General features: G+C 41.6%; 1 protein-coding gene across 3 annotated transcripts in view; it reads right to left on the bottom strand.

The window, feature by feature from the left end:
• Nucleotides 1–2,981, bottom strand: part of ppp4r4 (protein phosphatase 4, regulatory subunit 4) — a 126,231-nt gene extending 123,250 nt beyond the window's left edge. Inside the window, exons 1-2 of one of the 3 annotated variants that reach the window (XM_055872456.1) lie at nucleotides 2,658–2,979; nucleotides 1,555–1,730 (exon numbers count right to left, since the gene is read on the bottom strand). In XM_055872456.1, the coding sequence (XP_055728431.1) occupies nucleotides 1,555–1,659 (105 nt within the window). In that variant the 5' untranslated portion in view covers nucleotides 1,660–1,730; nucleotides 2,658–2,979. Of the gene's footprint in view, nucleotides 1–1,554 lie in introns of all 3 variants that reach the window. The other 2 variants (XM_055872457.1, XM_055872454.1) reach the window with 2 other exon arrangements.
• Nucleotides 2,982–12,248: the final 9,267 nt, after the last annotated feature.

Below are 12,248 nucleotides of genomic sequence, written 5' to 3'. Positions count from 1 at the left end.
CATCCTATTGCACTAGTAATGACCTGTTTACCCAGACTTGAGTGGGGGAGGAGGGGGAGGAGGAGGGCAAATTCTGGGTTGATGTGGTGAGGGCTGGACAGGATTCTGAGCACGGTTCTAAATTGACTCAGCGAGTCATAAGTAAGGGGGTTGCAGTGAGGCACGACAGACTGACTGCAGCTATTTCTCTCTGTCCCTGTTTGCTTGTGTGGGAGAGTGTGCGTGGGGGACCAGGGGGAGTGTGGGTGTGTGTGTGCGTAGTCTCTTACGTTGAAGCTTCTCTCATTATCTGAGCCGCCTCACTCTGGATCCTCCTCGACACAGAAAAAAAGAAAGCGGAGCACAGAAAACACACGCCCACCTCGGAAGCAGCAGCCATGCATACAGAATAAGATAGTTAAAGTAGCCTAACCCTTTCCTCACTACCCCACTGTCAGCCTAACAAGTATTTAAAGAAAGGACGAGGAGAAAGATGAGACTCTAACCCTTTATGCATTCCCTAAGGTTGTCCATGTTTTAATATCACATTTGCACCAAGAGGATCCACAAACTACAGCAGGGAGAATTAAAAAAAAACGCTTGTGGGCTGCCTCTTGCTAACCCCTGAACTACAGCATAGAGGAGGGTGACTATTTTTGATGGAGAGGAAATCCTCGACTGTTCTGCAGATACTGTCCGCAGTGGAGGAGCGGGCAAGTGAGGGGGAGAAAGAGAGCCAGTGATGCAAACAGCTGACAGAAGCTGCGTCACAGGAGAAAGCAAACGTGTGGGCAACCCCATTACATAGTCGGTTATTGTAGTGATTTATGCTGCATTCAAAGCAACTGGGAATTCGGAAAGCACCATTCAAGACAACTGGGACCTTGTGAAAAAACTAGGTCAAATCATAAAGTGTTCCTGACTTGAAATTCCAAGTCGGATGACCGTTCAAACCGATTTTCTCAGTCGGAGATTTTTTTCCCCACGAGTGCCCAATTGTCTTGAACGCATTGACGTCGGAAGTCAGCGATTTCCGAGTTCCCAGTTGTTTTGAACGCGGCTTTGGTTCGTGCAAGTAGCGATTTCACACGGGTAGCCTACACTGATGCTGAAATGATAACTGTCGCTGCCGTGTCGCCAGGCTACAGTGCGACAGCATGTTCCATTGACTATCTGTGCGAGGAACTAAAAGTTATGATATAGGCTAAGTCATGACAATGGCTAAGTGTAGGCAGGTGCCTATGTTTTGCTGTAATAAAGCAGAACCATAACTGAAAAGAAAAGGAAAATACAAATGGCAGATGAAGGTGACAATAAGCATTGTCAGCATAGCTACATATACATTTTCATATAGGCTCTTCGTAACATTAACCAACCTAGGCTTTGATATCAGAATATCTAATCATAGCCTATAATCCTGTTTTTAGTGATGTATGAAATTATTTCAATTACATTTCTACAAAGACAATTTTCTGAGAAAAAGGCATACAAAACATCACGCGGAATATAGTAAACAAATAGCAGAAGATCAATATTTCAAACATAACGTTAGCTATGCACTTTCTTGTCAAATACCTTTAGACTCCTGCGTATAGGTCTTTCGATGAATGTTAAGTCTTGCAGATCGTCTACCTGACCAAACAGGCTGGACTGGTTCAAAGTCATTTTGCTGACGAACATCTGTGTTTTTAGTCTCCTTTTTGGAACAGCTGTCGCAAGTGTTAAAGCCTTGTCATGGTCATGGCTCCAAACTGTGAATGTGTAAGATGAATTCTTTGATTTGAGGAAAGCTGATCCACCCACGAGAAAGCTTATTTGATGTTCGCTAACGTTACTGCCTTGGAACTTGATGGGTAGCAGTGGTGATAGATGATGATGCTGAGTAACGTTAGTTCCAAGCACATCCGAAAAGCATGATCATCTCCCTCTCTGATTTGACAGCTTTCTATCTATGTATAAATAATGAAAAAATGCTGTAGTTATGCTGAAATCTCACAAGGTGAGATGTCACCTAATATCCCACCTTGTCACCTACTATCGCAAACAGTGATGCACTCAATTCCCACGACAAGCTCTCATCGTCAACTGGTTTGGTTTGGCTACCTATCTAGTTTTTTAGAATAACACGACCTACGAGCTTGCTAACGTTCCCTGGTGCACTTAGAGACGTTGTTTATTATCTTGAAATAACTAGCTAGCTACAGTACTTCATAGCAGAAGTAATGTTTCCAAGTTCACTTCCTATATTAGAGTAGTTTCGACCTGTTCCAAGTGACAGAATGATGAAGTCCTTTTCGATGGATGAAAGTGATTCATTGCTGCTGACTAATAAACAGCTGAGACAGACTTAGCCAAAGCAAAACTCTACATGTAAACCGAAAAATAGTTTGCCAAAATAGCTAACGTTAGCTAGCTATCTTACAACAACATAACTACCAAAGCTAAGCTTTGAAATCCATCTACCCACAGTTGCTACCTATCAAGATTCAAATTAGCCTACAAACGTAACGTTAGCTAGCTAATACGTTAAAACTGTAGCTAGCTAGCCAGGTTGGAGTTTAACTGAAGTGAAGTGAGTAGCAGATTATGCCCTTTTTGCTGTGCTAAAAACATTACTATCAACAACAGAAAAATACATCTCTACTCCAAGCAAACAAAAAAACAATGTTATAGTTTACGTGTTCATTTTCCAGACACCTTGAAAATATCTCTCTCGGCCCTGTAATTTTCAACATAATCCACGCACACGCACATACTGTTTACACCACGGAAACGCACTGCAGCGACTAAAGAGGTTTCCATGGCGACGACATGCTACAGTGCCTGGCTGAAAGAACGTAATGCACCTCTCATCAAATTCTAGTCCAGTACTACCTAGATAAGATTGAAAATAGTTCGATTTGGTATAGAAGCGTGAAAATGGCCACACGTATATACTTTTTCGCGCTGAAAACCCCCTGATATAACGCAATTTCAGCAAAGCCTCTGGTCGGCCTTTAGCGTCATCTATACGTCAATGTGAAAATGCAGTTACCTGCTTTTACGTTTTGGGTCTAGATCAGCCTTTCTTAAAGTAATGGGTCACGATCCAAAATGGGTCGCATACCTGTTAATGGTGGGTCGCAACGTGTCAGAGTAAATGTATAATTATTTTATTGATTACTGGAATTGATTTGGTCAAGTGCAACTGCCTTCACTGTTCAGTGAGCTCTATGTTTAGCAGCGGTCTCTGCTAAATTTGGCAGCTACGCAAGTGGGAGATGCCCGTGTGCTTCGCGGTTTACCAGATCTTTTTTGTTGTTGCAGTTTTCTTGAAGATCCCTCCGCGACCCACACGCTGCAGTTCAGCAGCAGATGATGCGCTGTCAGCCACTGATTTATCAATCCCACTCGCCACTGTCATCAAATGGACTCAAGACAGCCACAAGTTCTAACTGAGCTCAATCGTCATGAAACGCCAATACAGCAATGAGTTTCTCTCTCTTGGTTTCATACACACTTTGAGAAATAACGAGGAGCACTCACAATTTGTTTTGTGGGGGAAGTGCTTAGTTAAGCAAGTCAGCCATATCAGCTATGGTTTTTAAAAAGACACTAAACAAGGCTGAATTAATTGTTTCCCTGCCAGACAAGGCTCCACTGATAGCCAGGATTAGCGGTGGTAAGGATTCACTCCATTGTGCTGGAAAGCTCTGCTGTTGGTACAACTTTATGTAGGCCCTAACAGTTTGTGGGCACCGCTTTTCAATCAATGTATTGTTTAGTGTTGTGTAGTGTCTTTGCTGGCATGGATCAAACTTTATTTTTAATTTTTTCCCCATCAAGATTTACATGCTAAAATCGCCACTGGTAATTAGTCTCTAAAAAACAAACAAATAAGACGACACGTCCTGTCCAAACATCCACAGCATGACGGTAAACCCAGGGAGTTATTTCAGAACAGGGCAGAATGCTAAAGGAAACAGTGCTTCGACAGTGGAAAAGAAAGTCAGTTAGCAAGGTATTGTTGTCATTTTATAACAGGTGATGATAAGCAGAAATAAGGGAGTACTGTCTCTCATTCTAGTATATGTGAGTTACTCTTTCAAACAGTCCCCTGGCCTTTTACACAGCTAATAGCTAACGTTAGCCACAACAAGCTAGCAAGCTACTGCAACCGTAACTAAGAGTAAATACAGATGAAGATTAAAAATGATCAGGCCTACTGTACATCTTACTGTGGACATTATTGTTCGAAACAAATCTAGATTGGAACTGTGCAAAGCTGATACAGACATACCCAAGACTCAAAGCTGTAATCGCCACCAAAGGTGCTTCTACAACGTATTGACCCAGGGTTGTGAATACTTATGCAAATTATTCCATTTGCACTGTTCCAGACATTATTATGAGCCGTACTCCCTCCAGCAGCAGATTTTTTTTATTTTGACCCTTCACATTTCAGCCCCCTCTAAAGCCTTGTTCACACTGCAGGCTTAAATGCTCAAATCAGTTTTGTTTTTCAAATCCGTTTTGGACTACTGACTGTCCAAACAGAAGGTTACAAGTGACCAAATCGGATGTGTGTGTGTTCAGACAGCAGTAATTTGCTGACAAGGCTAAACTAGTTGTCATAGTAACGACAGGCATGTGTGCAGTGGTGTAGGCTGATTGGTGGCGGTGCTGGTGTTTCCTATCACTCAGAAGTTATGCCGCAAGCTAAGGTGACAACAATGCCTGCCATAGACATTTCCCAGTTGCATTGAATGTTAAAATCATAGGGTAAGAACACATTTAAAGCCTCAAAGGATAAGATGATCCAACTTTCAAAACAAATTGTTTTTGGCTAGCCACAGCAGTCAGCTAACTAGCCACAGTAGTTAGATAGCTGTTTGGTTTTCCAGTGCATTCACTAGTTTGTAAACAATTAACAAGCTAGTTATCTACCACATGTTCTTGTCAAACTGTCAACAGAGCAGCTAGCAAGTGACAAGATATGCCAAATAACAGTCTAAAAACCACTAGAGAGCAAATCAATCAGATTTTACCATTCAGACACAAGTCACCAGATTTATATCTTACTTCAAACCACCTAAAAAGGTGGCTTGAAATATCAAATTCCATGTGCAAGTTACATTTGTATTTTAGTCATTTAGTAGACTCTTATCCAGAAAATATTTTTTTAAATTGTTCATACTGGTACCCCATGGGAATTGAATACACAACCCTGGTGTTGCAAGTGCCGTGCTCTACCATCTGAGCCACACGGGACCAGAGACTGTTCAGACTGCAGGAACAATATAGATTTGAATCGGAGATGCAAATCAATGGGATTTGAGTCACTTCAAACTGCCAATAGGAACATGGCTATAGTGATCTCAAAATGTTACATTTACATTTACATTTAAGTCATTTAGCAGACGCTCTTATCCAGAGCGACTTACAAATTGGTGCATTCACCTTATGATATCCAGTGGAACAACCACTTTACAATAGTGCATCTAACTCTTTTAAGGGGGGGGGGGGTTAGAAGGATTACTTTATCCTATCCTAGGTATTCCTTAAAGAGGTGGGGTTTCAGGTGTCTCCGGAAGGTGGTGATTGACTCCGCTGACCTGGCGTCGTAAGGGAGTTTGTTCCACCATTGGGGTGCCAGAGCAGCGAACAGTTTTGACTGGGCTGAGCGGGAACTGTACTTCCTCAGAGGTAGGGAGGCGAGCAGGCCAGAGGTGGATGAACGCAGTACCCTTGTTTGGGTGTAGGGCCTGATCAGAGCCTGAAGGTACGGAGGTGCCGTTCCCCTCACAGCTCCGTAGGCAAACACCATGGTCTTGTAGCGGATGCGAGCTTCAACTGGAAGCCAGTGGAGAGAGCGGAGGAGCGGGGTGACGTGAGAGAACTTGGGAAAGTTGAACACCAGACGGGCTGCGGCGTTCTGGATGAGTTGTAGGGGTTTAATGGCACAGGCAGGGAGCCCAGCCAACAGCGAGTTGCAGTAATCCAGACGGGAGATGACAAGTGCCTGGATTAGGACCTGCGCCGCTTCCTGCGTGAGGCAGGGTCGTACTCTGCGAATGTTGTAGAGCATGAACCTACAGGAACGGGTCACCGCCTTGATGTTAGTTGAGAACGACAAGGTGTTGTCCAGGATCACGCCAAGGTTCTTAGCACTCTGGGAGGAGGACACAATGGAGTTGTCAACCGTGATGGCGAGATCATGGAACGGGCAGTCCTTCCCCGGGAGGAAGAGCAGCTCCGTCTTGCCGAGGTTCAGCTTGAGGTGGTGATCCGTCATCCACACTGATATGTCTGCCAGACATGCAGAGATGCGATTCACCACCTGGTTATCAGAGGGGGGAAAGGAGAAGATTAATTGTGTGTCGTCTGCATAGCAATGATAGGAGAGACCATGTGAGGATATGACAGAGCCAAGTGACTTGGTGTATAGCGAGAATAGGAGAGGGCCTAGAACAGAGCCCTGGGGGACACCAGTGGTGAGAGCACGTGGTGCGGAGACAGATTCTCGCCACGCCACCTGGTAGGAGCGACCTGTCAGGTAGGACGCAATCCAAGCGTGGGCCGCGCCGGAGATGCCCAGCTCGGAGAGGGTGGAGAGGAGGATCTGATGGTTCACAGTATCAAAGGCAGCCGATAGGTCTAGAAGGATGAGAGCAGAGGAGAGAGAGTTAGCTTTAGCAGTGCGGAGCGCCTCCGTGACACAGAGAAGAGCAGTCTCAGTTGAATGACTAGTCTTGAAACCTGACTGATTTGGATCAAGAAGGTCATTCTGAGAGAGATAGCAGGAGAGCTGGCCAAGGACGGCACGTTCAAGAGTTTTGGAGAGAAAAGAAAGAAGGGATACTGGTCTGTAGTTGTTGACATCATGTTGAATTAGATCTGTGAATGAGAATGATATGTAATGCGTCCCAAAATAGGGCTTTCATATGAAGCAATATTGTAAGTATTGTCTTAATTTAAATCAAGAGGGATACATCTATGATAAACCATTCTTAGCATATTGCTTAATATGAAAAACAGTTTTGGAACATGTTATCTACAAGTATCACTGAACATTTTATCACTAAGCAGGGGCTGAAATGTGATGTCTTAAAGGGGTAATCTGCAGTCGGTACATCTATTTTTGGACATTTAAATTAACGTTATGCAGTGCATTCGGAAAGTATTCAGACCCCTTAACTTTTTCCACGTTTTGTTACGTTACAGAATTATTCTGAAATGCTAAAATAGTTTTTTTCCCCTCATAAATCTACACACGATACCCCATAATGACAAAGCAAAAACAGATTTTTAGAAATGTTTGCAAATTTATAATCATAAAAAACAGGTGGAACTGCTCTAATTTGGCCCCGGGGAGGTGGATGGCGACCATATTGGGAAATTGCTGCATATAGTGTAATAGGCTAACTCTACAATGGCACTATACAGTACATTCAGAAAGTATTCAGACACATTCACTTTTTCCACATTTTTTTACTTTACAGCATTGTCCTAAAATTGATTAAATACTTTTTTCCTCATCAATCTACAATAACCCATAATGCCGAATCGAAAACATGTTTTTAGAAATGTTTGCAAATTTATAATAAAACAAAAACAGAAATACTTTTTTTACATAAGTTTTCAGACCCTTAGCAATGAGACTCGAAATTGATTATCCTTGAGATGTTTCTACAACTTGATGACAGCCCGCTTGAAGTTTGCCAAAAGGCACCTAAAGGTCTCTCAGACCATGAGAAACAAGATTCTCTGATCTGATGAAGCCAAGATTGAACTCTTTGGCCTGAATGACAAGCGTCATGTCTGGAGGAAGCCTGGCACCATCCCTATGGTGAAGCATGGTGGTGGCATTATCATGCTGTGGGGATATTTTTCAGCGGCAGGGACTGGGAGACTAGTCAGGATCGAGGGAAAGATGAATGAAGCAAAGTACAGAGGGATCCTTGGTGAAAATCTGCTCCAGAGCGCTCAGGACCTCAGACTGGGGCGAAGGTTCACCTTCTAACAGGACAACGTCCCTAAGTACACAGCCAAGACAACGTAGAAGTGGCTTCAGGACAAGTCTCTGAATGTCCTTGAGTGGCCCAGGCAGAGCCTGGACTTGAACCCAATCAAACATCTCTGGAGAGACCTGAAAATAGCTGTGCATCAATGCTCCCCATCCAACCTGACAGAGCTTGAGAGGATTTGCAGAGAAGAATGGGAGAAACTCCCCAAATACAGGTGTGCCAAGCTTGTAGCGTCATACCCAAGAAGACTCAAAGCTGTAATTGCTGCCAAAGGTTCTTCAACAAAGGCCTGAATAGTTATGTAAATGTAATATTTCCTTTTAAAAATATATAAATTAGGAAAAATTCTGAAAACCTGTTTTTGCTTTGATTATGGGGTATTGTATGTAGATTGCTGAGGAAAAAATACAATTTAATAAATTTTAGAATAAGGCTGTAACCTAACAAAGTATGTAAGAAGTCAAGGGGTCTGAATACTTTCCGAAGGCACTGTATATATTCTGAATCAGGGTAGGATGGAGAAAAATCCATACATTTTTGTTATTGTTGAAATTTAGAATTGTTGATTTTGGGGGGATTTCAATATTCAATAGGTACTGGACCAGGCATTTCATCACTGTGAAATGGTATAGTCTAAATCATGGGAGGATGGAGAAAAACCAACACCAATTCTTTTGTTGAAATGTCTTCTCTTTTTTTTCCCGATCATCAATAGCTCTGAAACAAAGTGTGCCATCAAGATGAAAATTATATATTCTGAATTAGGAGAGGATGGAGAAAAATCCATACCTTTTTTCATTGTTGAAATTTTGGTTTTGATTTATTTTGGGTGGGGGGAGGGATTTCAATCTTCAATAGGTAACCATGTTTGCCATGACTATGAAAATGGTATATTCTAAATCAGGGGTGGATTGGAAACAATCCTGTAACAACAACAAAAGTACAAATAAAATACGATTTTGGATATCAATCTTCAATTGCTCTTAAACAAAGTGTTCCATGCCTATGAAAAGGATATATTCTGAATCAGGGGAGGAGGGAGAAAAATCCAAGCCTTCAAAAAAATAACATTATTCTGTATTTGAATCTTCAATAGCTCTTAAACAAAGCGTGCCATGACTATGGAAATTATATATTCAGGGGATGATGGAGAAACATCTTAAGACACAACTTTTTAGCCAAGCTTTTAATTATGGTGCTTTTAGTCAGACTATCTATTTTATTTATTTTATTCTATATACTGTATCTTGCTTATTTAAATGTATTTTAATGCATTAGTCTCTCATGTCTACTTTTTATTATTATTGTTTTACTATTTGAATTTGTCTCTTTCAGAAAATGTATTGTTACATTTTTTACCACCTTTTATTATTGTATTTGTTAAGCACTTTAAAATGCATCCCTTGTAAGAAATGTGCTCCATATATAAAGTTTGATTTGATTTAACAGTTTTCAACAAATAATTGTAGAGCAAAGGTGCACTAGAAATGTATCATGGAAATGTGGGTGGGCGTCCCAAATGGCACCCTAATTCCTACATAGCGCACAACTTTTGACCCTAGCAAAACTTGGTGCACTATGTGGGGAATAGTGGTAAAAGGTAGTGCACTATGTAGGGAATAGGGTGCTGTTTGAGACATAACCACATCCTCTTTTACTAACAACTTAAATGAGCATGGCCGATAGCCCCATTTCACAGCTGTCAGTACTCCTTCCTGCACACTCACCAAGTCATTACTTTACTGATACATTTCCACATCTGTAGTGCCTTCAGAAAGTATACATACCCTTCGACTTATTCCACATGTAGTTGTGGTACAGCCTGAATTACAAGTGTATTAAAAAATATATATATCACCCATCTGCACAAAATACCCCATAATGACAAAGTGAAAAGATGTTTTTAGAAATTTTTGCTAATTTACAAAATAATACAGAAATATCTCATTTACATAACATTATTCAAGCTCTGTCAAATTGGTTGTTGATCATTGCTATACAGCCATTTTCAAGTCTTGCCATAGATTTTGAATCCAGGAACCTACCAATGTCGTCTTGATAAGCAACCAGGGTATATTTGGCCTTGTGATTTAGCTTATTGTCCTGCTGAAAGCAGACTGAACCAGGTTTTCCTCTTGGATTTTGCCTGTGCTTACTGTAGCTCTTTTCCGTTTCTTTTTATCCTAAAAGCCGATGACAAGCATACCCATAACCAATGTTCGCTCTAAGCTGCAGTCGTGCGCGGGCGCATAGTAGCCCCGAAACTGCCATGCAGCTACCCCAGGACTGCCATGAAGAACAAATATTAGCCCATAGAGAGAAGCACGAGATTGAACTGCACTAAACTTTCTAGAGCTGTGGTCACCAACCGGTCGATTGCGATTGACTGGTCGATCTCCAAGGCCTTCCTAGTCCATTGCCAAACATTTATGTAAAACAATAAACAATAAATGCTTTTTTTTTTATTAGTCTCATGCTGTTGGTTGTAGGTGAACACGATTCTGCTGCCCTGCAGCCGGGTAGAGAACTGTTGCCATTTTTAACCATTTCATGTGTCTAAAGGTACAAACTCTGCCTTTCTGGTGGCCCAGAGAGCAAATCAAGTGCACTAGAAGCCTACTGCTGGCCAATCGGATGGCTCAGATTATTGTGTCTGTAATAATGTAGCAGGCGTAAAAGAAAGCTACAGCAAAGTTGATATGTTTGAAACCATGACTAGAGAGAGACTGTCAACTAATACAGCAAAAAGCTGTTGTTTTTATGAGTGAGTTCATATTTACTCACTGACAGCACTTTGTATTCAATACTTTTATAAGCCATATAATGCGCTTTCTTCCTATTTCCTGTCAGTACTACAACAAGCACTGCAGCAGTAATGAATGAAGAAGGAAAATGTATCTATTGTCTTGCGTTGTTATTATTAGCAGCTTTGGTCTTTTTTAATATCAAGGAATATTTCACTTTTTCTGTTCATACGAGCAACAACATGAATTTGTGCATGAGGCAGAAATAATGAGGTGCGACTCAAATTTACCCATCAGCTGGAAGACAGTGTCCCTTTTTGGTCAGTGTCAGTGGAGGAAAGAGAGAGCGGATGGATGGATGTTGAGAGGCGGACCCTCAGTCTGCTGCTCTCTCCCTCCGCTGAAACTGACCATCAGATTCAGGCACCATCAGCCCAGTAAAACACAAATAAAAAGCAAATTATTTAAATGTAGGATTCTATTGCATTGACACGCACCACAGCCCGTACTCTACACAGACCAGTGCGGCGTAAACAATCAGAGCTGCAGTAGGCCTATATGCAAACAGACCATTGACATATATGGATCTGTACTATTTACTTTGAACTGGACTGTGTTTACAGCATGAGTGGTTGTGAGTAGATGTGCTTGTCTTGAGATCAAAGCGAGAGCTGCATGTAGCCACGTGTGCACATTTTGTAATAATGCATTTTATTTTGTAAAGGTTTCTTGCATCAAACAACACAACAACATTTTCAGTTACCTCCTTGTCTGAAGGACAAGTGGATAAACAGGTTAATGTCAAGCCATGCATGTTTTTTTCAAAAGTTTCATGGAATATAGGCCTACATTGAACACCACACATTGGCTGCTACTGTAGGCTGAATGATAGAACAGCTATTTCCATGTTAAAATGTTATGGGATGCATTTTCTCCATTGTGTTTGATGGTAGACCATTCTGGTAGGCCTAGATTCTGATCAAATAGCCACAGTACCCTACTTGGCCACTGTTAAAACTGTAACTTAAAGCGGTACAACCTCAGTGTTCACAACGTTCAAGTTGCTCAGCAGACCTGAAATTTGTCAAACAATTACAGGGAACATTGCTCATCACATAATGCAGCCCCCACCAGATTTGAAAATATGGAGAGTGATACTAAGTAATGTGTTGTATTGGATTTGTTTGTTGTTGATCCATCTTCAGTTTTTTCCTATCACAGCCATTCAACTCTGTAACTGTTTTAAAGTCACCCTTTGCCTCATTGTGAAATCCCTAAGCTATTTCCTTCCTCTCCTGCAAATGAGTTAGGAAGGACGCCTGTATCTTTGTAGTGACTTGGTATATTGATACAGCAGCCAAAGTGTAATTAATAACTTCACCATGCTCAAAGGGATATTCAGTGTCTGCCCTTTTTTCTTTTACCCATCTACCAATAGGTGCCCTTCTTTGCGAGACATTGGAAAAACTCACTGGTCTTTTTGGTTGATTCTGTGTTTGGAATTCACTGCTCGACTGAG

Source organism: Salvelinus fontinalis, chromosome 20 (assembly GCF_029448725.1).
Source record: "Salvelinus fontinalis isolate EN_2023a chromosome 20, ASM2944872v1, whole genome shotgun sequence".
Taxonomy (NCBI): domain Eukaryota; kingdom Metazoa; phylum Chordata; class Actinopteri; order Salmoniformes; family Salmonidae; genus Salvelinus; species Salvelinus fontinalis.
The sequence above is the reverse complement of the archived record's forward strand: the minus strand, read 5'-3'. Positions and strand labels throughout refer to the sequence as shown.